Source organism: Oncorhynchus nerka, linkage group LG18, assembly GCF_034236695.1.
Source record: "Oncorhynchus nerka isolate Pitt River linkage group LG18, Oner_Uvic_2.0, whole genome shotgun sequence".
Taxonomy (NCBI): Eukaryota; Metazoa; Chordata; class Actinopteri; order Salmoniformes; family Salmonidae; genus Oncorhynchus; species Oncorhynchus nerka.
The window spans coordinates 31,678,804-31,705,506 of NC_088413.1; the positions used below are offsets into that span (position 1 = coordinate 31,678,804).

General features: G+C 41.6%; 1 protein-coding gene across 2 annotated transcripts; it reads left to right on the plus strand.

The window, feature by feature from the left end:
* The first annotated feature begins 2,508 nt into the window (after positions 1-2,508).
* LOC115145639 (zinc finger protein 408-like) lies at positions 2,509-26,118 on the plus strand. 2 transcript variants are annotated; one of them, XM_065003978.1, is made up of 8 exons: positions 2,509-2,985; positions 3,372-3,502; positions 3,689-3,862; positions 10,127-10,282; positions 16,486-16,597; positions 16,813-16,934; positions 19,930-20,753; positions 24,952-26,118. In XM_065003978.1, the coding sequence occupies exons 1-8, from the start codon at positions 2,727-2,729 to the stop codon at positions 25,232-25,234; spliced, it is 2,061 nt and encodes a 686-aa protein (XP_064860050.1). In that variant the 5' UTR covers positions 2,509-2,726; the 3' UTR covers positions 25,235-26,118. The 2 variants fall into 2 exon arrangements, with proteins under 2 accessions (XP_064860050.1, XP_029543017.1); XM_029687157.2 differs by lacking the exons at positions 2,509-2,985; positions 3,372-3,502; positions 3,689-3,862; ... (2 more) ...; positions 16,813-16,934; positions 19,930-20,753 and adding exons at positions 22,759-23,228; positions 23,653-23,780 and having other exon boundaries at positions 23,960-26,118.
* Positions 26,119-26,703: the final 585 nt, after the last annotated feature.

Below are 26,703 nucleotides of genomic sequence, written 5' to 3' on the forward strand. Positions count from 1 at the left end.
GGCCACCCCTCAGAGCTTGGTTCCTCTCTAGGTTTCTTCCTAGGTTCCTGCCTTTCTAGGGAGTTTTTCCTAGCCACTGTGCTTCTACATCTGCATTGCTTGCTGTTTGGAGTTTTAGGCTGGGTTTCTGAATAAGCACTTTGTGACATCTGCTGATGTAAAAAGGGCTTTATAAATAAATGTGATTCTTTGATTATTGAGTACGGAGACAAATAGCAAAGGTATCTCAGGCAGTATTTGGAGTATGTAAATATAGTGTAACCTACCAATCAATGTATATCAAGTGCCTTGGAGGGCACAACCTTACAATGTTGCAGTCCAGAAACGAGAGCTTTACCATCTATGCCAAAAGCCTGGGCCTCTGATGGAGACTAGAACTGTTAGACACATTCTTCAGTATTACCCCTTCTCTCTAGGCGCATGTGTGTGTCCAGTCCCTATAGGCATATTGAAAGGATCCCACCCTGGTCACCAATGTAGCTGACCGATGTAGAGAGAGACAAGGACCTTAGCAGAATGCATTCTAAAGCTTGTGTGGTCCAGAGATGAGAACTCTACCGTCTTTTGCAAAAGCCTGGGCTCCTGACAGAGACAATAGAATTGTCCACACTCCATGTTAAAATAGTAATATAAAACAAGTTTGTCACCTGTCAGACGTGAGCTGCTGTCTGAAGAAGAACATCTATAGCTTGCTCCCAAAGACTGAAATAAGATAAATATCTGTTTTTGAGTGCACCTGAAATATGCAGCATGAATTGTTTTGATCGTATGAAGAGGTAACTCCATTTACCATTTAGCCAATTTATTGAATACTTGCCAATGTTTGATTAGTCAAGCCAGCTACTGTAAATGTCAATTTGTGTTTCATTAGCTAGCGATCTCTGTCAGTGAATAGCAGTGTTGGAAAAAGTACCCAATTGTCATACTTCAGTAAAAGTAAAGATACCTTTATAGAAAATTACTCAAGTAGAGGTGAAAGTCACCCAGTAAAGTACTACTTGAGTAAGTCTAAAAGTATTTGGTTTGAAATATACTTAAATATCAAAAGTAAAATGTAATTGCTAAAATATACTTAAGTATCAAAAGTAAATGTATAAATAATTTCAAATTCCTTATATTAAGCAAACCAAAGACTGCATTATTTTAATTTACAGATAGCCAGGGGCACCACTCAGACATGATCTACAAACAAAGCATGTGTTTAGTGAGTGATCAGATCAGAGGCAGTAGGAATGATCAGGGATGTTGATTTTTTGTGTGAATTTTATAATTTTCATGTCCTGCTAAGCATTCTAAATGTAAAGAGTACATTTTGGGTGTCAGGGAAAATGTATGGAGTAAAAGGTATATACTTTTCTTTAGGAATGTAGTAAAGTAAAAGTTGTAAAAAATATAAATAGTTAAGTACAGATAGCCCAAAAAACTACTTAAGAAATACTTTCAAGTATTTTTACTTAAGTACTACACCACTGGTGAATAGCACTTGGTTGATCTCTTGGAGCAGGACACAGGAGAGCTGAATAAATCATGTGAGACAAAAGTGAGAGACAATAATGAATTAGTAGCTTGTTTGTGAACTAGAAAAGGGACATCCTGACAGTCTGAGGCAGGGTGCTCTGCAGTCATCCTACTATTGACAAGGATAATGTGTCAGTTCTTATTTGTCAGTAGGAATTAAATGAGTGGGTCCTGCCTTGATTACTGTATTAGATTTACAGTACTTGTCCTATAGATTTCGTCGTCTTAAACTGTTACCTAGAATAAACTGACAGCTGTATCACCAGCATGTCATTCCAGGAAAGGGGCGTTTTAGCAATCTGCTCCTGCTAGCTAGCAACAGATCGACTTGTTGTAACTATCAAGCTACATCTAACGGTCTGGAAGGACAGAACACTACCACTCAACACCCCCTGCAACTGTTCTGCAGTAAAACCTCGCAATCCCAAGTATTTCTCTGCCGCTGAAACCACAACCTCTATTTTCGGCGACTTTCGATCCATTTCTGCAGTACAATTGACAACCATAGCTATGAATGCCAAGAAACCTACCTTACTGAAGCAATTTTTTTCCATCACTCTCTATTAGCTTCTGCCAACTCACAGAAATTCTCTCAGGATCCCTCACCCTGTACCGACCTTTCTCTACCACCCTCTTTACTGCTTCAACATGTTTTTTGGGACTTTGACAGCAGAGGCATTACAAGGAATCCTGTCGATTTAATGCTCCATCCTCACAGGCACCTGAGCCTGTTTAGGAATGGGATTTAAACTGTGACTGAAGGAGTGGAATGATATTTGTATGTATTTTGTATGATCTCGGTTTAACCCCCCTTCCCGCAATGGAATATTTTGTTTCAATACCAATAGGTGTAGTTTGCCATAAAACCTTAAAGAAGGAGATTTGATGTGTAACACAATAAACAGTACCGTAATTCAAACAACAGCGCGCATATCCTTCTAATTTAGCCACACCCTTTGAGCTATGACGCCACCCAATAACATCGTTTCTCTTCAGTGTAAACGGAAGTGATCAGTAACCAAGAAGAATTTCCACATTAGCGTTTTTATTGTTGATATTAAGACGTGTATTGACAACATGGAACTCAACATATGACTTATTTAACTGCACAGCATCACATACTTACCCCATGTAGTCTTTAATTCGCGTTGGAGGCCGGACTTGGTTGATAGACGTTTTTTTTAGGTAACGCTAGTTAGCTGCTAACAATGGCTAACTGTATGGTTTTTCACACTCAAATAGCCTCCATCATGGAGGTGCTAGCAAATGCAGCCGTAGCAGATATCTGTAAACTCGTAGATGACGACTATGCAGTGTTTCGTTTGGAAATAACTCAAAGCCAGAAAGAAAACAGGGCATTGCGGAGGAAACTACAGCTACTGGAACTAAAGGTAGCACGGGAGCGCGTCGTCGCCAGTCGTCCCAGTAGTGTCAAGATCCTCGACCGTTACAGAGGAATAGCAAGAGGTACATTTTGCAGAAGGCTGAGGCTGCGCGGCCTAACGCCATCCATATATAACTCGGTGCCTGTCGCCCCGTTCCCCTCTGCACATGTGTTAACTTGAATTGGGTCTTGGTCAGTTTTTGTATAGTATGCAATAATTCCCCAGATTACTTAGCTATCTTGAACAAAGAAACAAATAATATTCTAGCCAGATTAATTTACTGCATTAGCTATTATTTAATCAACGAACGCAATGTGTTGCTTGGAACATAATACATTGATCAATAAAAAGTATATCAACTAGTTATGCTAAGTGTTACCTTACATCCTTACCAATTCTAGACAGTGTCAATAGTGTACAATATAGCGTTGAGCATTGACAGTAGCTAATCCCCCCATTCACTCTCAGGTGAAGCACATCTCACTGGAGGCAACAGGAGCTTTGAAAAGCCAGCGAGACACAATACATGGGGAGATGGCCAACCAATCACTGTTGATGAGGGGAGTGGAACTTCAACCCGGCATGTAATCGTGATAGAGGTGAGTGTAATAGTGTTATATAAAAAATGCAATTAAATTTGGCCCGTTTATTTCAGAAAGGTTCCCCTCAGCTATTCACTTGCTTACATGTACATCTGCTATAGGGGAGCTTGTAAGACTTTTCTAAGATGCTGTTATACAATTCAACTCATGTACCAGTAATAACCTCCTCTTTTATTTTGTCAGTCTGCAGCTGCAGAGGCTGCAGGTCCTGGGGTCAAGCAGGAGAGTTCTGAAGGAGAGGAAATCCAACAGCACAGCAGAGACATCCAGACTGGAGCGTCTGGAGCACCCCCTGTAGCCACAGAGGACCCTACCACCGCCCCAGCGCAGCCCAGGACCCGACGCAACATCATGGAGGTCAGTGGAACGCTGAACGCCGTTCTCAAGACAGAAACAGACACAGAGACTTTAACTGAAACACAAAGGCTAGACACAGGATCTGACCACAGATCAGACCAAGGGAGACTGGTCTGTCACACAGCATCTGATCCTGCTCCCGGCTCAGAGTATTTACTTTACGGTAATCAGAGCCCGAGGATGGTTCAGTCCCAACGGGACTCAGATGACGCGTTACATGATCCATCTTGTTCTTACACTACAGAGATGGACCCTGGCAACATGACCTTGGGTTTAGAGACACAGACTGATCTGTCTAGAGGGGACTGGAACCGGTACAGTAGTCGTGTATACTCTGAAGGGTGCCTAGATAAGAAAGGGGAGGGTTTGGTTGTAGATGAAGTTAAAGTGGAGTGTGAGGTTCCTCCCACATGGAATGCGGATAGTCACCTAGGATACGGACTCTCACAGAGCAGAGGTTTCTTAGATTATAGGGAAAGCTCAGAGACAAATCCGGATGTTGCAACTCACTCCCCTTTACACTCGCGCAGGGATCTTGACCCAGTGTCCTTGTCGATTGGGCCTTACGATTCTCACGGCCATATCCTTTTCGATCAGGTATCGAACTCAAACGACAGGGCTAGAGGCCAGGGAGTGGGAGCCGCATCAGGCAATAGTAAAGAGAAACGGTTCCTCTGCATGTTTTGTAACAAAGGCTTCAGCTGCCCCCAGAAGGTGGAGATCCACCAGAGGGTCCACACAGGAGAGAAACCCTTCAGCTGTACACAGTGTCACAAACGCTTTGCCCAGGCTTGTGACCTGAAGAGGCACCAAAGGGTCCACACAGGGGAGAAACCCTACAGCTGCCCCCAGTGTGATAAGAGGTTCTCCCACCAGCACCATCTGAAGAGGCACATGAAGGTCCACACAAGATAGAGACTAGGTGGAGGGCCGAAAAACGTTAAGTTGATTCATCCCTGTCGAGGGAGGAGCTGATGACAGTAAAATATTCTTATGATCACAATTGCATGTGTTGGTACTTTCAATTCTTACTAATTTTCTCATAAAAAGTATATTCCAAAATTCTGTTGGGCAAATATTCTAAACTGCTTAACTTTGAACCAATCAGAACTCCAGCACAAACACCTTGTGATGAAGGCAGCCAATGGACTGCTTCTATCTACGATGTAAATACTGCCTCTTGTGAAAACACATGCTGCTGTCTGATGGAGGGGAACATATATAGCTAACTCCCAAAGACTGAAATAAGATACATATCTGTTTTAAGTGCACTGGAAATATGCAGCATGCAACATGAATTGTCTTGATTTTATGAAGAGATAACGCCGTTTACAATTTAGCCAACTTATTGAAAGCTAGCAAATGTTATTTTGACTAGCCTAGTCAGCTACTGTAAATGTCAATTAGTGTTTCATTAGCTTTCTTCGTCAGTGAATTCAATTTTTTAAATCATGTTTTGTCTCATTTCAAGTAACTAACTGCAAGCTTAAATAAACATTTGATCATATAATTTGCATAGAAACCCAATAAAAGCATGTAGGTAGAAAGATGTGTGTGTCATGAATGGAGGTCTAATAATGATGGCTGCATATTAGCCAAATCATATAGCATACCTTGCAGTACAATCTTCTCTAAAAACAGTTGTAACATGTGCTTTGCAATAAGAAAACCAGAGTTTGATTTCTAAACCAGATGAGACCTCAAATAGCAGGTGCCCAATACCATGGTGGACCTGCAAAATGTTGAATGCATTACAATATAAAGTATGGAAAATGATAAAGAGCCTTTAGGATTATAGAAAAAACAGTTGGGAAATTAATGTTTGCGTTTTAAACACTAAATGTTCAGTGAACGTGAATATATTTAGGTGGTTTAAATTATACATTTTCCTACTAACCTTCTAAAAGTTGACAGTGCCAAGATATTGCAAATCCATTCATTATTCTACTAACTATGACTGAATGTGAGACAAGTTTCCCATAATGTACGTTTCATGCATATACAGTGCCTTCGGAAAATATTCAGACCCCTTGACTTTTTCCACATTTAGTTACGTTAGCCTTATTTTAAAATGGATTAAATTGTTTTTCTTCAATCAATCTACACACAATACCCCATAATGAAAAAGCAAAAACAGGTTTTTATATATTTTTTAAACATTTTTGCTAATACTGAAATACCTTATTTACATAAGTATTCAGACCTTTTGCTATGAGACTCGAAATTGAGATCAGGTGCCTCCTGTTTCAATTGATTATCCTTGAGCCATTTCTACAACTTGTTTGGTGTCCACCTGTGGTAAATTCAATTGATTGGACATGATTTGGAAAGGCACACACGTGTCTATATAAGGACCCACAGTTGACAGTGCAAGTCAAAGCAAAAACAAAGCCGTGAGGTCGAAGGAATTGTCCGTAGACCAAGAACACAGTGGCCCTGATCATTCTTAAATGGAAGAAGTTTGGAACCATCAAGACTCTTCCTAGAGCTGGCCGCCCGGCCGAACTGAGTAATCGGCGGAGAAGGGCCTTGGTCAGAGAGGTGACCAAGAACCCAATGGTCACTTTGACAGAGCTCCAGAGTTCCTCTGTCGAGATGGGATAAACTTCCAGAAGGACAACCATCTCTGCAGCACTCCACCAATCAGGCCTTTATGGTATTGGTCAGACGGAAGCCACTCCTCATGTGTAAAAGGCACATGACAGCCCGCTTGGGGTTGCAAACGGCACCTAAAGGACACTCAGGCCATGAGAAACAAGATTCTCTCGTCTGATGAAACCAAGATTGAACTCTTTGGCCTGAATGCCAAGCGTCACATCTGGAGGAAACCTGGCATCATCCCTATGGTGAAGCATGGTGGTGGCATTATCATGCTGTGGGGATGTTTTTCAGCGGCAGGGACTGGGAGACTAGTCAGGATCAAGAGAGCAAATTACAGAAAGATCCTTGGTGAAAACCTGTTCCAGAGTGCTCAGCACCTCAGACTGGGGCGAAGGTTCACCTTCCAACAGGACAATGACCCTAAACACACAGCCAAGACAACGCAGGAGTGGCTTTGGGACAAGTCTCTGAATGTCCTTGAGTGGCCCAGCCAGAGCCCGGACTTGAACCCGATCAAACATCTCTGGAGAGACCTGAAAATAGCTGTGCAGCAACGCTCCCCATCCAACCTGACAAGAGCTTGAGAGGATCTCCAGAGAAGAATGGGAGAAACTTCCCAAATACAGGTGTGCCAAGTGTGTGTCGTACCCAAGAAGACTCAAAGCTGTAATCAATGCCAAGGGTGCTTCAACAAAGTACTGAGTAAAGGATCTGAATACTTATTTTAAATTGTTATTTCATTATATATTTTATTTTATAAATGTGAGAAAAAAAATTGCTTTGTCATTTTGGGTTATGTGTAGATTGAGGGGGGGAAATAATTTTATCAATTTTAGAATAAGGCTGTAATGTAAGAAAATGTTTTTAAAAAGTCAAGAGGTCTGAATACTTTCCGAAGGTGTGGACTGACAGTGAAATGCAAACTTATGGCCCTTCCCAACAATGCAGAGAAAGAAAAGAGAGATAATAGAAAAGGAACAAATGTATTCAGAATTAATAAATATACACTCTGAAAACCAGGTCCTCCCTCGACAGAAGATAATGTAGCTTGCTAAAGCCCATCACCTGTACGCACTGCAGGAAGCGTCTCTGGGAGAGGAGATACCTCAGGATACACCAGCAGAAAAAACATTCCACTCTCTAACATAGAAAGTAAGGATGGAATTTGCCAGGGACCGCATGATAAAATATTATCACAATAGTTAGGTTCCGATGCAATATTTATTACACTTCTCACAATTGTGTATGTATTCCGATTCGATGTTGCAATTTGATGTTCCAAACATATTGCTCATTATATGTCTGCTGCAGAGAGAGGAGAGAGTGTGAGAAAACTAGTTTTTATAAATCTGGGAAATAAAAGTGCTGAAAACATGTTGGCTCATTATTTAAAAAGAAGATGGAGAACAAGCTATAGGATGAAAAATACCAGAAGTTTTTTTCGCAGGTACAGCTGACTAGTGCCAGCTACCGCTACCTACAGTAACAAAACAGTTATAATAATAAAACATTTTTTTATTTTTTATAAATCGGTAATTGGAGTCAAATATCGATATAATATAATCAAAAAATTATATTGCAATATGTAGCTGACATGTTAAGCAATATGTAACACGATTTGTAACCATTCCACTTTGTTTACTTTGTCTACATACTCATCTCATATGTATATACTGTACTCGATACCATCTACTGTATGCTGCTCTGTACCATCACTCATTCATATATCCTTATGTACATATTCCTTATCCCCTTACACTGTGTATAAGACAGTAGTTTTGGAATTGTTAGTTAGATTACTTGTTGGTTATCACTGCATTGTCGGAACTAGAAGCACAAGCATTTCGCTACACTCGCATTAACATCTGCTAACCATGTGTATGTGACAAATAAAATTTGATTTGATTTGATTTCCAATCATTAAATACATATTCATTTTCATTGTTGTCAAGAAAACCACAGATGCTTTTGGATTAATGAGAGTAACAGATTTCAGTGTTGAATATTCCTGAGCAAAATATTGCATCCAGACATTGTGTGATATATAAGGCAGTGGTCTAAGACACATCGGTCTAAGGCACTGCATCTCAGTGCTAGAGGCGTTGCATCTCAGTGCTAGAGGCGTCACTACAGACCCTGGTTCAATTCCAGGCTGTATCACAACCGGACGTGATTGGGAGTCTCATAGTGCGGCGCACAATTGGCCCAGCATCGTCCGGGTTAGGCCTGTGTAGGCCGTCATTGTAAATAAGAATTTGTTCTTAACTGACTTGCCTAGTTAAATAAAGGTTAAATACAAATATATTAACACTAAAAAGTATGTTGCATCAAAAAAAAATCTAATGTATTTATAAAGCTCTTTTTACATCAGCAAATGTCATAAAGTGCTATACAGAAACCCAGCCTAAAACCCCAAACAGTAAACAATGCAGATGTAGAAGCACGGTGGCTAGGAAAAACTCCCTAGAAAGGCAGGAACCTAGGAAGAAACCTAGAGAGGAACCAGGCTCTGAGGGGTGGCCAGTCCTCTTCTGGCTGTGCCAGGTTGAGATAAGAGTACATGGCTATTAAGGTCAGATTGTTCTTCAAGATGTTCATATTGTGTTTGTACTGTGTAGGCTATATGATGTTCACAAATGCCTGTATCATTACTTCTATTCAACTATCTTATTTTTTATGGGTAAATGAATGCAGTTTATCAAGTTCATGCAGTTTTTAGTTGAGACGTATGTGTGGTTTATATATTGTGTATTTAAAACTCAGACTTTTCAGACTTTTCATCCCAAGACTTTCATTGAGACTGTCTTTAGTATACATCACATCTGATCTCACCCTATTCTACATCCAACAGAGCTTTATAACCAATATACACTTACTCAATATACCCAGACTAACAAACACCTACTGTACATGTCAAAATAGTTTAGTCAGGTTTGTCTGATGATGACTTTTGACTTATCGTAGCTGACTTTTTCTTTTACCCACAACGTCATATTTATGTCCACCATGATGGGTTTAACAAAGAAGTCATTCTGTATTATGAGAATTTCGTTAACAATGTTCATAAACTTCAATTAATTTACTCAGTCTGCAACCCAGAGTTTGTAAGGTTCTGGTTTAAATGAAACAGACAGAGTTCCCAGCTTACAATAGTCAAAATGTTTATTCACGAGAGCACTCTGAAGTCCATTATACATCCATTTTATACCTTGCTCCTTACTTACGCACATACTTCCACACAAACAGTAGATATCCTACACACATACATACACACGAACAGTAGATGAGTTGTATCCTTCTCCAGAGTTCTCACCACTGTATCACTATCCGGCCGACAGTTCCATTCCCCCGAGATTAGGGAAACCTTGAGAAGTACTCCCTGTCCTATCATAAGTTTCTCAGAGTTCTAGCCAGGTCGGGTCAAACACAGTTGAATTGTTCTCGATATTTTCTTAGACACACATATAAACACACATTTCTCTCCCTCACAGGTCTCTTCTGAACCTAGTTGGACTTACGTTTAATACTTTAATTATTCCTTATACATGCTACATAAACTATAATCCCTAATAGTTCGGTTTCAGGGTGGAATTATTTAATCATTATCTTAGCGTACCTGAGGGAGTGTATGTCTGTGTAATCTGTGTCACCTGTCACTTCCAGGAGGAGGAGGGTCCAGAGGTGCTGCTGGTGAAGGAGGAGGAGAGTCTGAGGAACCCTGAGGGGACCATGGTCATGGAGGACAACCAGACTACACCTCCTCCTGAACTCACAGAGGAACCAGCTGAGCAGCACAGGACCACACACAGTCTCACTGAGGTGAGCCCACTGTAGACTACTGTCTGAATGGTATTAGGTCAGGGCTCGGATCCACAAAGCCTCTCTGAGTAGGAGTGCTGAACTAGGATCAGTTTTGCCTTTTAGATCATGATGAATAAGACAATATAGACAGATGGGGACCTGATCCTCGATCAGCACTTCTACTCTGAGGCTACCCTGGGGCCGTATCCACAAAGTGTCTCAGAAAAAGTCACAGGAATTTGGTTATAATCTGTTTTAAGACATCTGAGCTCAGAGTAGGTTTTAGGATGATATTAAGACACTGCTCAGACAAACTCTGAGCCAGGAGTAAAATCAACTCTTAAAAGTTTCTCAGCTGGTAATCAGGACATTTTGAGGTACCGTAAAGGAAAGATAGTGATCCTTCTCACCCCCCCCCCCTTAAAAGATTTAGATGCACTATTGTAAAGTGGCTGTTCCACTGGATGTCGTAAGGTGAACGCACCAATTTGTAAGTCGCTCTGGATAAGAGCGTCTGCTAAATGACTTAAATGTAAATGTAATGTGATGACGCTCATTGACATTGTTACGGGCCCTTCCCAACAATGCAGTGAGAAAGAAAAGTAATAACAGAATAATAATAAATACAGAATGAGTAACGATACATGGGGTACCAGTACTAGGATAATTGAGGTAGATATGTACATATAACTAGGAATAAAGTCAACAGGACAGATAATAAACAGCAGCTTATGTGATGAGTCAAAATTTAGCAGTCTTATGGCTTGGGAATAGAAGTTGTTCAGGGTCCTGTTGGTTCCAGACTAGGGCTGTGCTGGTCACGAAATTTCGTCAGCCGGTGATTGTCAAGCAAATAACTGTCGGACTCACGGTAATTGACCTTTAATTAACAGAAACACATTTAGCATCTCCTGGCTTCCATACTCCTGCCTAAAAGCCACTGATGCAGACCTTTGGAACATCTACATTTGAAAAAGTCTAATAAATCCATTTAATATAGCCTACACCTTCACAACAAATCCATTATTTATTTTAGACGGGTCTAAAGAAACATGATATGAAGGAAATGTAGTCTATTTCAGAAGAACAGAATAGCATACTCTGAGTTGTCCTTATGTTAGGTCCTGATCTGGCTATGCCAAATGGCTGTGGGATACACTAGTTCATTTAGCAGACAAGATTTGCTTAGAATTCTGTGGCATTATTTTATAGTATGAAGAATACAATTGAACAAAGCTGAATAAAATGGAAAGGATATTTTCTCCAAACCATTTGAGGGAGTGCGCACATGCGGCTATTCTGTGTTGAGCGGTTACCAAAAATAGGTACTCCTACATGTTTAATTTAGAGTTATTAATGTATCTTTAGTTGTTCTACAAACGTTGGGCTTCATGTTTTGATTTGTAATACATTGTAAGGCTGCATGATGCGAATCTAAATGATTTTCTTTTGTCGCTTGAAAGGCATGAACTCTGCTTTGTTGTTTTTTTGCGCAGGCTGTACACACTTCGTCAGGTCTCTCATTCACAATTTGAGAAGCACTTGATAATGCCTTGAATTTCCCGGCGGCATCCCCTTGTGTGGCCATAGTGCACCCTAAAAAAAATCCATGCCTTTTGCAGCCCTTCACCCTGATTGCTGCATGCTCCGTAGCACTTCTCACTCACACGGCTCTCCATCACGTGATCTGGTCTTTCTCACAGGCTACAAGTGAAGACAGACACATCGGGACGCAACTGAGCACATTCTTATCCAATTCCGAGGTGCATATTGAAGATATTGGAAGAACTGTCCACATTTGCTTTTCGTCAGCCAACAAGATGATCAGGCCTAACATACAGCAAAAGCACTAGCCTATGTCAATCTATTATTCCCATAGTACAAAAGTTGGCCTATTATATTCTGTACGAGAAATAAATATTCCAAACATAGTCTGGGACAGTTGTGGGATTCAATAAATCTCAAATTAATACAACCACTAGCATAAAAAAAAACTTTGTTACGCAATGTGGCTGATGCAACTGATCAGAACATTTAGCTTAAAATGTTGAAAGAATATTAGGCTATTTCTTCACATTATAAGCGCAGCAATACGCACACGGCAGTAGGCTAAAAGCGTGAAGGTTCCATTAGCGGGAAAACACCATTATCAAAAGTGACCACACAATTATGCATGAAACTCAGGCGCTGCTTATATATGCCATTTAGGCTCTACACCCCTTGTAAAGTGGATTAATGTGCTTCATTTTAAGAAGTTATTTGACCACTTTTTAGTTGTGAAACAAACCTTCAAACAGGCCTATGGGCTAGGCTATATGAGGTGTGCGATTATGATTTTTTTAAATTAAGTATATTTTTCTTGCCTTATACTGGGCATCATTCACAAGTGATAATATATCATTAACAAGTGATAAGCTAATAGTCACCCATTAGACTATTCTTGATTTAATTTTATCTTTACATATACTAAATAATATATGTGTGAAATCCGTTTTGATTTAGAAATGGACCATTATTTTGCACCTGTCTCGAAATGGGCAGGGGGAAAAATACATGTCATCTATGCACTTAAATAGAGAATGGAGGACGCTTTTCCGTGGTTCATTTTCATGCCAGCCAGGTTGGCTATACTCCTGTTGTAAAGAGAAGCAATAAGCTTAATATTAGGAAAGTTGAGAAATAAATATAGTAGGCCTAGCCTATAGAAATCTGATGGGATCCTCCTTTTTTTAAGAGGCCATCACTCTGTTTTCTTACACAATTTCATAGCCATAGAAATGTTACGCAACATGAGCTTATGGACTCTCATGAAGTGTTTGATTAGATTTTCGAATACATTTGCATTGATGCCAGAGTGATTAGAGGGACAATAGAGTGCTGAGTACCAGGCAGCAAGTTTGGTATTCTACTATTGACCATCAGCAGCATCAGAGCTTGGAGAAGCCTAATTACTATGACTAAAAGGTTACACGGAATTTGACTGCCTTCATGACTCGTGACCACCGGGGTGGCGGTAAGGTCACTGCACTGGGTATTTGACCATTTTTAGGGCCTTCCTCTGACACTGCCTGGTATAAAGGTTCTGGATGGCAGGGAGCTTGACTCCTGTGTATACACTACCCTCTATAGTGCTTTGTGGTTGGATGCCAAGCAGTTGCCAAATCTTTTCAGCCTCCTGAGGGGAAAGAGGCATTGTCATGCCCTCTTCATGACTGTGTTGGTGTGTGTGTGGACCATGATAGGTCCTTAGTGACACTGAGGAACTTGTAGCACTTGATCCACTCCACTACAGTCTGGTCGATGTGAGTGGGGGCGTGCTCAGCCCTCCATTTCCTGTAGTCCATGATCAGCTCCTTTGCCTTGCTGATGTTGAGGAAGAGGTTGTTGTCCTAGCACCACACTGCAACTTCTCTGACCTTCTCCCTGTAGGCTGTCTCATCGTCGTCGATGATCAGGCCTACCACCGTCGTGTTGTCAGCAAACTTAATGGTGTTGGAGTCGTGTGCGTCCACACAGTTGTGGTGAACAAGGAGTACAGGAGGGGACTAAGCTTAGTGATGAGCTTTGAGGGCACTATCGGGTTGAACGCTAAGCTGTAGTCAATGAACAGCATTGTCACCTCTTTTCCAGGTGGGAGAGGGCAGTGTGGAGTTCAATAGAGATGGTGTCATCTGTGGCTCTGTTGGGTCGGTATGCGGATTGGAGTGGGTCCAGGGTGTCTGGTGTGATGGTGTTGATGTGAGCAATGACCAGCCTTTAAAAGCTTTTCATGGCTACAGATGTGAGTGCTACGAGGCGATAGTCATTTAGACAGGTTACCGAGGCGTTCTTGTGCACAGGGACTATGGTGGTCTGCTTTAAACATGTGGCGGCAGGGTAGCCTAGTGGTTAGAGCGTTGGACTAGTAACCGGAAGGTTGCAAGTTCAAATCCCCAAGCTGACAAAGTACAAATCTGTCGTTCTGCTCCTGAACAGGCAGTTAACCCACTGTTCCTAGGGCATCATTGAAAATAAGAATTTGTTCTTAACTGACTTGCCTAGTTAAATAAAGGTAAAATAAAACATGTAGGTATTACAGACGGGGTCAGGTAGAGGTTGAACATGTCAGTGAAGACACTTGCCAGCTGGTCAGCAGATGCTCTGATTACGCGTCTGGTAATCCGTCTGGCCCTGCGGCCTTGTGAATGTTAGAACTTTAAACAGGTTCTCTCACATCAGCTTCGAGAGTATGATCATACAGCGGTCCGAAACAGTTGGTGCTCTCATGCATGGTTCATTGTTGCTTGCCTCGAAGCGAGCATAGAAGTCATTTATTATGCGTCTCTGTGTGTGGAGTAAAGGTGATCTAGAGTTTTTTTTTTAGGCAAAATGGATTCAGTTTTCCTGCATTAAAATCACTGTACACTAGGAGCACCTCCTCTGGATGACCATTTTCTTGTTTGCTTATGGCCCTATACTGCTTGTTGAGTGTGGTCTTAGTCCCATCATCTTGTTGGGGTTGTAAATAGACAGTTATGAAAAATATAGATAAACTATCTTTGTAAATAGTATGGTCTAGAGCTTATCATGAGGTATTCGAACTCATGAGAGCAGAACCTCGAGACTTCCTTAATATTAGAGATCGCACACCAGCTGTTGTTAACAAAGAGACATACACCTCCCCTTTGAGCTTACTGGATGCTGCCATTCTGTCCTACTGCTGCCAGATGTATATTATCCATGTTCATGTTCAGCCAAGACTCCGAGAACCATAGGTTATTACAGTTCTTCAGGTGCCGTTGATAGGATAGTCTCAAATGGAGCTCGCCCAGTTTGTTTTCCAGTGATTGTACATTCGCAAATAGAAGGGGGGTTAGAGGTGGTTTATGTATTCGCCTACGTAGTTTGTCAGGGCGCCTGCATGTTGGCCTCTCTTGCGCAGTCTTTTTCTTTTCCAAGTCTTCGTTATTAGGGCCTGGTCCGGGGTGAGCAGTAGGTCCTGCTCCTCTGACTCGTTGAAGTAGAAATATTAATCCAAATCAAGGTTAGTGATCGCTGTTCTGATGTCCAGAAGCTCTTTTCGGTCATAGGAATTAGAATTATGGGGAATAACTCATCACGATGAGGTATTGCCTGCTTTGGACTATAGAATGCTTCAGACAAGCATCAAATGTTGCAATGGTAAAATGTTTCATATAATTTTCACCTAATACAATTACTTTGCCTACTCTTAATTCTTGCCTAATATTTTTTGCATGCATAACCTTTTTTGTAACCAATTCTGATGGTGGTTAAAAACGGAATTTTGTTAATGGGCTATTACAGTTATATCAACACATTCGTCACTACCGTTTAACAACTCTAAATCGCTTTGGCACAGTAGGCATCAACCAACTTGCCGATAATGTTGCATAAATCGTTTGAACAGTCTATAATTTTCATTGAATATAATCAAAGTTAATATAGGCCATACCATGTGAAAATTATAGACTTTCAAAAATGTTATGCAACATTATCTAATGCTTTCAATTTCCAAACCTACAGGCATGCCCAATTTAAGTATATTTTTTAAAGATAGACTGTCATCGTCTATCAAGGTGATATTGCGCTCCAAAGGGATAACTTAAAATAACATAATGTAGGTTATTGAAATAATCTTTTTTTTTTTATTGGATTATTTATTAGCGTAGTGGTTAAAACAATTTAGGCATATAATGTGAAATCATTGTCAAAAGCGCAAGAGATACTGGTGCAGGTAGGTCTACATCATTTATGGGTTGATCATATTCAAATATAAGCACTTTCTTTCAAGAACTCCAAAGTAGTTGCCTATGGTGCAGGAACCACTGACTCGCTGACCTTTTCTATTATCAAGACACTTGCTGGGAACTCAACTAGTTAGGACAGCTCATGAGGTCTCCTAAATATCTGTAGACTAGATGGGACTCTTATGACTAAAGATGCTTCAAGCATAGCTTTTATTTTTACCCGTTAGAATAGGAGAACTTTTACTCTGAGACACATCGTGGATACGGGTCCTGGTCTTGATTTATTTTGTCTTAAGTGTGGGACCATGTCTTTGAATTATCAAACCATTAAAGAGTATCAAGTAATAAAATCAACTAACATGTTTGTATAGTATTCATAGCATTCTCTCATTGCCCAATCAGAAGATGCTGCATAGCAGGGTGCTCATATCAGATTTCTTGATCCAACATCCTCTCACTCTGTATCTCTTACAGTCAGTAGACATGGAGGATGGTAAGCCTGATCTGCTGCTGATCAAAGAGGAGACAATAGAAGACGGACCAGAGAGCATTGACCTGCTGAGTGGACTAAAGATGGGGGAGCAAGGTAAGGGAGAAATGCACATACATACAGTAATAGATCTTCAATGGAAATAGTAATGTGCCTGGCAATTATTTTTTCAGAAAATTAAATCAATACAACTTATGTTTACATACAAAAACACACAATGCATGAACTTGACCAGGTAATTGATTTTTTTTTAAACTCCATATGTAGAGTTCTCTGCCATTTAAAAAAAAAAGTATATTCTCTTCCTTCAGGTGGTTGGCTGGAGGTTAAAAAAGGAGACTGGGCGGCCATCTTGGATTCCCAGACCGGAGCAGCCAAGGGTCGAGGAGATGACATCACCGAGCTGGCCAGGGCCAGAGGTGACATAGTGGAGGTCAGTGGATGGGACAGCATCCTTAATGCCGGGCTGGGGAACAACACTGTTAACCACAACCCAAAACAGACAGTCGAACACAAAACAACAGCCAAATTTAGTTTCCATGACAACAGACTGGCTGAGACCAGGGCAAGGCGTAGATTTGGTCTGCAGGGACGGGGTGGTGTGGGTGTGAGTCGGGAGAGAACAGACACAGACTCGGCTAGCGATGCTCCGTCCTGCTCCTATAGTTGTGATTCAGAGAGACTGATTGGGCCTCAGGTTAACCCCGTAACAGATGCTGCCTTCAGCCTGCCTTCTATAGGATCTATCAACTGGAAGATGGACCCTGCAACAACACAGACACTCCCTGGCCTTCATCCTCCTCATACTATTCTAATGTTAAACCAGACCTCCGACAATGACAGTGCCTCAACACTAAATAGCTACACAAGCCCATTGACAAATGACAGTAGTGGAGATGGAATCAGAAAAGGTGGTGGCGCCAAAGAGAAGCGATTCCTGTGTTCGTTCTGTGGGAAAGCCTTCAGTTTCCCCCAACAGGTGGAGATCCACCAGAGGATGCACACAGGGGAGAAACCTTTCTGCTGCAACCTGTGTCGGGCTAGTTTCTCCCACTTATCCAGCCTGAAGAGGCACCAGAGGGTCCACACAGGGGAGAAACCTTTCGGTTGCCACCTGTGCCGGGTCAGTTTCTCCCACACGTCCAGCCTGAAGAGGCACCTGAATGTCCACACGGGAGAGAGGCCGTTCGCCTGTACGCACTGCGAGAAGAGGTTCTCAGAGAGAAGCTACCTCAGGTTACACCAGCAGAAAATGCACACGGCCCATGTATAGTGTAGAGTAGTATTAGTTAGTTTGTAGTTAATTATGTTTTTTTATGTAGTAGGGAACTGTATCAAATGAATTGAGGAAAGAATTAGTATGATGAAGCAGAGTAGATGATATGGTGATGGTTGGTGTGATGGGGTCTTTTAAAATGCTTCACTGATAAGAAATGACAACATTGTCCTGTTGTTTGATGCGCTTGTTTTATAATGAGGAACTGATAGTGCCTTAATTCATGTTTCCTTGACAACATTTAACATTACATTTAAGTCATTTAGCAGACGCTCTTATCCAGAGTGACTTACAAATTGGTGCATTCACCTTATGACATCCAGTGGAACAGTAGTGCATCTAAATCTTTTAAGGGGGGTGAGAGGGATTACTTTATCCTATCCTAGGTATTCCTTAAAGAGGTAGACAAAGTAATGAAGCTGTGTGTAATGTTAAACCTTTTCCAAAGTATTCTCATTCATTTTATCAAAGCGAGGGTACCAGATTTACAGAAAAGGTCAAGTGTTACCATAGGGAGAAAAATATATATACTTATTACTAGGGCTTTTCCGGTAATCCAGCATTCATGAGTCATGACCTCAATAAAATTCTACGTGACCAGTCATGGTAATCTCCTTTTAAGCACTCTGGACATATGTTAGTAGTACCCAACTCGCATCAGGTCGCTAATGGCCTGATTCTCAGGGCTCTATTGTCCTTCTAGCCTCTCTGACATCAACGCAAATGTCATCGAAAATCACAAACACTTATCACCAAAACAGTATGTGCTTTTAAAACGTACCTCCCTGTGATTGGTTGATTAGTTGATTAGTTGTAGTTCTGCTCTTGAACAAGGCAGTTAACCCACTGTTCCTAGGCCATCATTGAAAATAAGAATGGTTTCTTAACTGACTTGCCTAGTTAAATAAATAAAGTTAAAATAAAAAAATAAAAACTGATGGAAAAAAAGTTAATAAAAAACAGATATAAGATATCTTTGGTACAAAATTGGCCAAGCCTAAATAAAACTAATTCAGTCTACATTATAGTGAATGTTGATTTTATTTTGAATAGCCTAGTAATAGAGCACGTTTTATATTTTTCATAATTAATAGGCTGACACATTACCTTTAGCTACAAAATATCTCACCACCATGTGCTTCCATCTCCTCCCCGCTCTCCTTCATGACATTCTTCAGCGCGCAGAGAGAGGCGCTGTCGTTTCGGTGTGAAAACATGTTACTATCGATTTTCTCTTACAGATTTCACTTAGTTTCCCAAATGAAGCACTGGGTAGCTGCAGGAACAGGGTTGGAGTGCCCATGGCATACAGAGTTTGGGCGGAATATCTATCACATGTTCAATTATAATCTTCTTACTATAAAATCATATAATATAACACAATGGCATGGGACTTAAGGATATATTGTCTGCTAAATGAACAAGCCTACAGCATGGCGCATAGCCATAAAATTATGTATTTTTGACAGTGTACAGTAGGGCAACTCATATTCTATTCTTCTAAAAATACATTTTCTTCATATCATGTATCTTTAGACTGGCCTAAAATAAATATTGGCTTTATTGTGATGGTGTATATTCAATTGATTTGATATTGTTAAATGTAGATGTTCCAAAGTTCATCAGCAGCTTGTATGCATGGAGGCCTGGAGATGCTCAACGTGTTTATGTTAATTACTGGTCAATTACGTGAGACTGACAGTTTTGCATGACAATAACCAGCTGACAAAATGTCATGACCACCACTCCCCTACTTATTTTGTCATGACCACCACAGCCCAACTTATTGTTTTCTTCAATAAAAAAGTACTGTACTTTACATTACATTATGTAAGTGTATTACCATTTTAGTTGAAATTAAATACATATTTGACTCTGCTGACTGGCTTGTTTTGTTTTTTTGTATCATTGCAGGGACTGAGTTTCCCTTATTTCAGTCGAACCAAAACATTATACTTAATTATTGAATCAACACATGGCTTTAAAAAATGAAATAAAACTCCAATGGTCCATATTGTTGGGTACTTGAATCACAGTGTTAGAGATGGGCTTGACTGTGGGTGAACATTTTATAATATGTAATGTTACTGTGTGTACAACAGAGTTTCTTATATGAACCTTTTATATGCTCTTTTGTAAAATGTGTGTTTAGTCTGCAGTCCATGAAGACCTGCTGATATCCGGTGTTGCTGGCGGGAGAGAGTGGACCTCTGAAGCTCCTGGTCACAAACCCTGGCCCCGGATCAGAACCCTGGATCAGGAGCCATTGTTATTCCGTCCCGATTCGGAACTAGGACCAACCGACGAGGGACAGAGATTCCACCACTACACAGAACACAACCAGTGGACAGGTGGACTGAACAACCTCAGTCCTGGTGGTCATCAGAGAGACAGAGGCTCCAGTCAGGGATCCAATCTGCAGCCCAGACCCTTCTCTTCACAGTCTCAGTGCAGGGATGAAGCAGGACCTGGGGCTGATGGAGATAGACCCTCCTGTTCCTATGATACAAACACCACAGTATCCATGATGAACAGAGCAGGTCATCTTAGGCTTCAGCCTTCACAGAGAGTGGTGGGAGATCCCCTGGGTGGTAGTCTATCAGGAAGTCTTTCTTTTCCTTCAGGATCCCATCTAATGCCTGGTGACTGGGTTCATAGTAAACCTGGACCTGGGTCTAGCCTTCCTCAGCTGCCTCATGGTAACCCCACGAATGCAGACAGGGTCAGGGTGGGCGTTCACCACGAGAGGCACCTAACCTATAACACAGCACACAATCCCATCAACACCAAAACAATGGCTAGAGGTCAAGGAGGGAGCTCAAAGACTAACCACCTGACGGTGGTGGCTCCTGCTTCTACCTCCTCTGGTGTCATAGGGTCACAACGTAAGAGGCCAAGCAATAGGACAGATTCTGAAAAGCCGTATGCCTGCCCCACGTGTGGGAAGAGCTTTGCGGAGGCAAGGTATGTGAAGCAGCACCAGACCATTCACACCAAGGAGAGGCCCTTCAAGTGCAAACTATGTTCCAAGAGCTTCTCCTTCCTGAGTTACCTCATCAGGCATAGGAGTGCCCACAATGGGGATAAATCGTAGCAATTCTTTAGCTGAACTATTATAGTTATCATGTGAAGTGTCCTGGGCTAATATTTTTTATTACTATGTCCCTCAGTTGAGCATCTGTGTACTCTAACGTTCTCCCATTATACAGATTGGTTGTTTGGTGTGTTGGCATAGCCAAGCTTGGCACACCTGTATTTGGGGAGTTTTTCCCATTCTTCTCTGCAGACCCGCAAGCTCTGTCAGGTTGGATGGTGGGCGTCACTGCACAGCTATTTTCTGGTCTCTCCAGAGATGTATGATCGATCGGATTAAATTTTGGGCTCTAGCTGGGCCACTCAAGGACATTCAAAGACTTGTCCTGAATCCACTCCTTCATTGTCTTGGCTGTGTGCTTAGGGTTGTTGTCCTGTTGGATGGTTAACCTTTACCCCAGTCTGAGGTCCTGAGTGCTCTGGAGCAGGATTTCATCAAGGATCTCTCTGTACTTTTCTCCTTTCATCTTTCCCTCATCCTGACTAGTATCCCAGTCCCTGCCTCTGAAAAACCTCCCCGCAGCATAATGCTGCCACCACCATGCTTCACCGTAGGGATGGTGACAGATGTCCTCCAGATGTGATGCTTGGCATTCAGGCCAAAGAGTTTTCTCATGGTCTTTATCTTTATGTGCCTTTTGGCAAACTCAAAGCGGGCTGTCATGTGCCTTTCACTTAGGAGTAGCTTCCGTTTGGAGGAGTTGCTTCCGTTTGGCGCTGCAGAGATGGTTGTTCTCCCATCTCCACAGAGGAACTCTGGAGCTCTGTCAGAGTGACCATCATCGGGTTCTTGGTCTCCTCCCTGACCAAGGCCCCTTCTCCCCCGATTGCTTAGTTTGGCCGAGTGGCTCTAGTAAGAGTCTTGGTGGTTCCAAACTTCTTCCATTTAAAAATAATGGAGGCCACTGTGTTATTGGGGATCTTCAATGCTGCAGAAATATTTTGGTACCCTTCCCCAGATCTATGCCTCGATACATTCCTTTCTCTGAGCTCTTCGGACAATTAATTTGACCTCATGGCTTGGTTTTTGCTCTGACATGCATTGTCAACTGTGGGACAGGTGTATGTGTGCCTTTCCAAATAATGTCCAATCAATTGAATTTACCACAGGTGAAGTCCAATCAAGTTGTAGAAAAATATCAAGGAGGATCAATGTAAATGGATGCACCTGAGCTCAATTTCGAGTGTCATAGCAAAGGGGCTGAATACTTATGTACATAAGGTATCAGTTTTTTATTTGTAATAAATTAGCTAAAATGTCTAAACCTGTTTTCACGTTGTCATTATGGGATATTGTGGGTAGATTGAGGAAAATAATTAATTTAATCAATTTTAGAATAAGGCTCAAATTTCCAAATGCACTGTATATTCCCCCTTTGGAATTTGGTTTTACCTTTGTTCTAGTCATAACAAATATAATGTCCCTCCCAACAACATTTTGCATAATCAGGTGGTACTGGTGGTAATCTGTTAATTAATGAGAAATCATGTTGTCCTTTTGATATGTTGACTTTTTATTAACTTGTTTATCATTTAGAATTAAAATGGGCTTAATTTTCATTCATCCTATGAAAGGGTTTCCACTAGATTCTACGGCCAAAGTCATTTAGGCTATATCGTAAAAATGAATGATATAAAAAAAAAAGTGCTTTTTGGTCTTTAATTAAAGTTATGGTTAAGGTTGGTTTTAAAACAAAATGTTAAGAAGAGACATTGTGGAAATAGGCAGGGTTTAGACAATTATGATTTTGGCTGTGGATGTTAGTGACGACTGCTTGAAAGATCGTGATCATGAATAGGTTTGACGTGGAACGTAATAAGCAGTACCGTAATTCACATTACAGCGCGCATATCCTTTATTTAGCCACACCCTTCTATGACGCCTACCAATAACATAATTTCTCTTCGGTGTAAACGGAAGTAAATTACGAGTAACAACTTTCACGTTGGCGTGTTTATCGTTGCTATTTAGACGTTTATTAAAACCATGGCACTTAAAATGACCAATTTAACGGCACAGAATCACATACTTACCATATGTAGTCTTTAATACTTGTTAGAGACAGGACTTTGTGATAGTTAACGCTACCTAGCTGCTAACAATGACTAACGGTATGGTTTTCCACACGCAAATTGCCTCCATAATGGAGGTGTTAGCGAATGCCGCCGTGGCAGAGATCTGTAAACTCGTAGACGACGACTATGCAGTGTTTCGTTTGGAAATAACTCAAAGCCAGAAAGAAAACAGGTCATTGCGGAGGAAACTACAGCTACTTGAACTGAAGATGGCACGGGACCGCGTCCTAGCCAGTCGTCCTAGTATCAAGATCCTCGACCGGTACAGAGGAATGGCAAAAGGTATGTTCTGCAGAAGGCGGAGGCTACGCGGCCTGTCACCGTTCATATATAGATAGTTCAGTGCCTGCCCCCCCTCTTCTGCACGTGTTCAGATGTGTTACCCAGAATTGGGTCTTGGTCAGTTTTTGGAGAGTATACAATAATTCCCCTGATTACTTAGCTATCTTGCACAAAGACACAATATTATATTCTAACCATATTCTATTTACTGCATTTCCTATTATTTACTCAGTAAAAAAACAGTACATGGAACATAATACAATACAGAGAAATAAATAGAGAAATAGCATATCAAGAAGTGTTACCTTAAATCGTTAACAATTAAATTGTTTACAATTCTAGACAGTGTCAACAGGGTACAATATACAGTTGAGCATGGACAGTACCGGACTTAACCCCATCTTTCCCCCAATCACTCTCTCAGGTGAAGGACATCTCACTGGAGGCCACAGGAGCTTTGTGAAGCCAGCAGGACACAATACATGGGGAGATGACCAACCAATCACTGATGAGGGGAGTGGAACCTCAACCCAGCACGTTATCATGATAGAGGTTAGTGTAATAGTGTTGCATAAAAAATGCTACTTTGTAAATCAATGGCCTGTTTATTTCAGCAAGGCTTTCTTCAGCTATTGACTTGCGTACATGCACCTTTACCATAGGGGAGCTTGTTTGACTTCCCTACGACATTGTTATCCAATTTAGGTTATAACCTCCTCTTCTTGTGTTAGTCTACAGATGCAGAGACTGCAGGTCCTGGGGTCAAGCAGGAGAGGTCTGAAGTAGAGGAGGACCCACGGCACAGTAGAAACATCCAGACTGGAATGGCTGGAGTGCACCCTGTAGCCACAGAGGACCCCATTGCCACAGTGCAGCCCAGGACCCAACGCAGCATCACGGAGGTCAGAGACAGACACATGTCAGAGACAGACACAGAGACTTTAACTGTAACACAAAGCCTTATACTCACAGGATCTGACCACAGATCAGACCCAGAGAGACTGGGGCTGGGGCCACTGGGATGTCCTCCTGCTCCTGGCTCAGAGTACTTACTTTACGGTAACCCGAACATGAGGGCTGTTAATTCCCATCTGGACTCAGGTGATGTGTTAGAGACTGGCAATGATCCGTCTTGTTCTTACGCTACAGAGATGGACCCTGGCAACATGCGATTGGGTTTAGAGAGACACACTGATCTGTCTAGAGGGGACTGGAACCGGTACAGTAGTAGTGTATACTCCGAAGGGTGCCTAGATGAGAAGGGGGAGGGTCTGCTCATAGATGAAGTGACTGTGAAAGTGGAGGGTGACCCTCCTCCCATATGGAATGCAGATAGTCAGCTAGGAGACAGACACTCACAGGGCAGAGATTTCTTAGATTACAGGGAAAGCTTAGAGACAAATCAAAATGTTGCGACCCATTCCCCTTTGCACGCACTCAGGGATCACGACCCAGTGTCAACGTCGATGGGGCATTCCGATTCACACGGCCGCGTCCTTTTCGATCAGGTATTGAACTCAAAAGACAGGCCTGGAGCCCAGGTTCAGGGAGGGGGAGAAACATCAGGCGGTATTAAAGAGAAACAGTTTCTCTGCATGTTCTGTAACAAAGGCTTCAGCTGCCCCCAGAAGGTGGAGATCCACCAGAGGGTCCACACAGGGGTGAAACCCTACAGCTGTAACCAATGTCACATGCGCTTCGCCCAGGCTGGCAACCTGAAGAGGCACCAGATGGTTCACACAGGAGTGAAACCCTTCAGCTGTCCCCAGTGTCCCATGTGCTTTGCTCAGGCTGGTGACCTGAAGAGGCACCAGAGGGTCCACACAGGGGAAAAACCCTACAGCTGTACCCAGTGTCCCATGCGCTTCGCCCAGGCTGGTCACTTGAAGATGCACCTGAAGGTCCACACTGGAGAGAGGCCGTTCGCCTGTACACACTGCGGGAAGAGGTTCTCAGAGAGAAGCTACCTCAGGATACACCAGCAGAAAAAACATTCCACTCTATAACAGAAAGTAACCATTCCAATCGATAGCTTCTGATGTTTAGATCAAATCCTGCATTAAAGACTAAGATGAATTTTCAATGTCAATCAAAAATAGCCACAGATACATTTGGAATAATGAGAGTAACGGATTTCAGTGTTTAATAATCCTGAGTAGAATATTGCATCCAGACATTGTGTGATACACTGTATAACCCTAAACAAGTCTGATAGATAGTGTTTGTACTGTGTCGGATATAAGATGTTCACAAATGCCTGTTTCATTACTTACATTCAACTATTTTTTTTCCAAGATACTTTTAATGAGAAAATGAATGCAGTTTATCGAGTTCATGCAGTTTTTTTGTTGAGAAGTATGTGGTTTTCATATGGTGTATTTGAAGACTTCCTCCCGTGATTAAACTTTTCCTGTTGTAAAGTGATATTTTATTTTACCTTTATTTAACTAGGCAAGTCAGTTAAGAACAAATTCTTATTTTCAATGACGGCCTAGGAACTGTTCAGGGGCAGAACAACAGATTTGTACCTTGTCAGCTCGGGGGTTTGAACTTGCAACCTTCCGGTTACTAGTCCAACGCTCTAACCACTAGGCTACCCTGCCGCCCAATGTTGAACAATACAATGTTTTGAACAAAAGTTTTTTTTGGACACAACTGCAAACTTCAAGGAGTAAGGCATTCAATGAGTTGGTTTGATGGGAAGTTGTGATGCCATTGGCCTAGTGAACAAAAGAAGAAAGGCCCAACCCACCCACTTGTGCTATGTCCTGGACCACCTATTAAGATGTGCCTTTTTGCTAAGTAAATCAGGTGTTAAGAGGTGAAAAGGAGACTGGAGTGGCACCTTAACACTTGTTCATGTTTAATAAACACAAAATGGGACTTTTCATTCTAAGACTCATTGAGACTCTCTTTAGTATACATCCCATCTCACCCTATTCTGCATACATCCAACAGTGCTTTATAACCATTATACACTTACTAAATATACCTACACACTAACAAACACCTACTGTACACCTCAAAATAGTTTAGTCAGGTTTGTCTGATTATGACTTTTGACTTATCATAGCTGACTTATTTTTACCCACAACAACATATTCATGTCCACCATGATGGGTTTAACAACAATGAAGTCATTCTGTAACTACAGTATAGGACTCAAACGTAGTGGAGATGGGTAAACACTCCATGTTGAAAGTGTGTTTATTATCTGTGTGTGCGTACCTGAGGGAGTGTATGTCTGTGTAATCTGTATCACCTGTCTCTTCCAGGAGGAGGAGGGTCCAGAGGTGCTGATGATGAATGAGGAGGGGTGTGAGGAGGGTCTAGACGACACCTTCTCCTGAACCCACAGAGGAACCAGCTGATTAGCACAGGACTACACACAGTCTCACTGAGGTGAGCCACTGTAAAAAAATTGTCTGCATGGTATTAAGTCAGGTCCAATATCCACAAAGCAACTCAGAGTAGA

Excerpts from the sequence above, each read along its gene's own strand:
- LOC115145639 (XM_065003978.1), top strand. The coding sequence starts at position 2,727 with ATGGCTAACTGTATGGTTTTTCACACTCAAATAGCCTCCATCATGGAG. Across the intron at positions 3,503-3,688 it reads GGCATGTAATCGTGATAGAG|TCTGCAGCTGCAGAGGCTGC; the intron begins GTGAGTGTAATA and ends TTATTTTGTCAG. Across the intron at positions 20,754-24,951 it reads GAGGCAAGGTATGTGAAGCA|GCACCAGATGGTTCACACAG; the intron begins GCACCAGACCAT and ends CAACCTGAAGAG.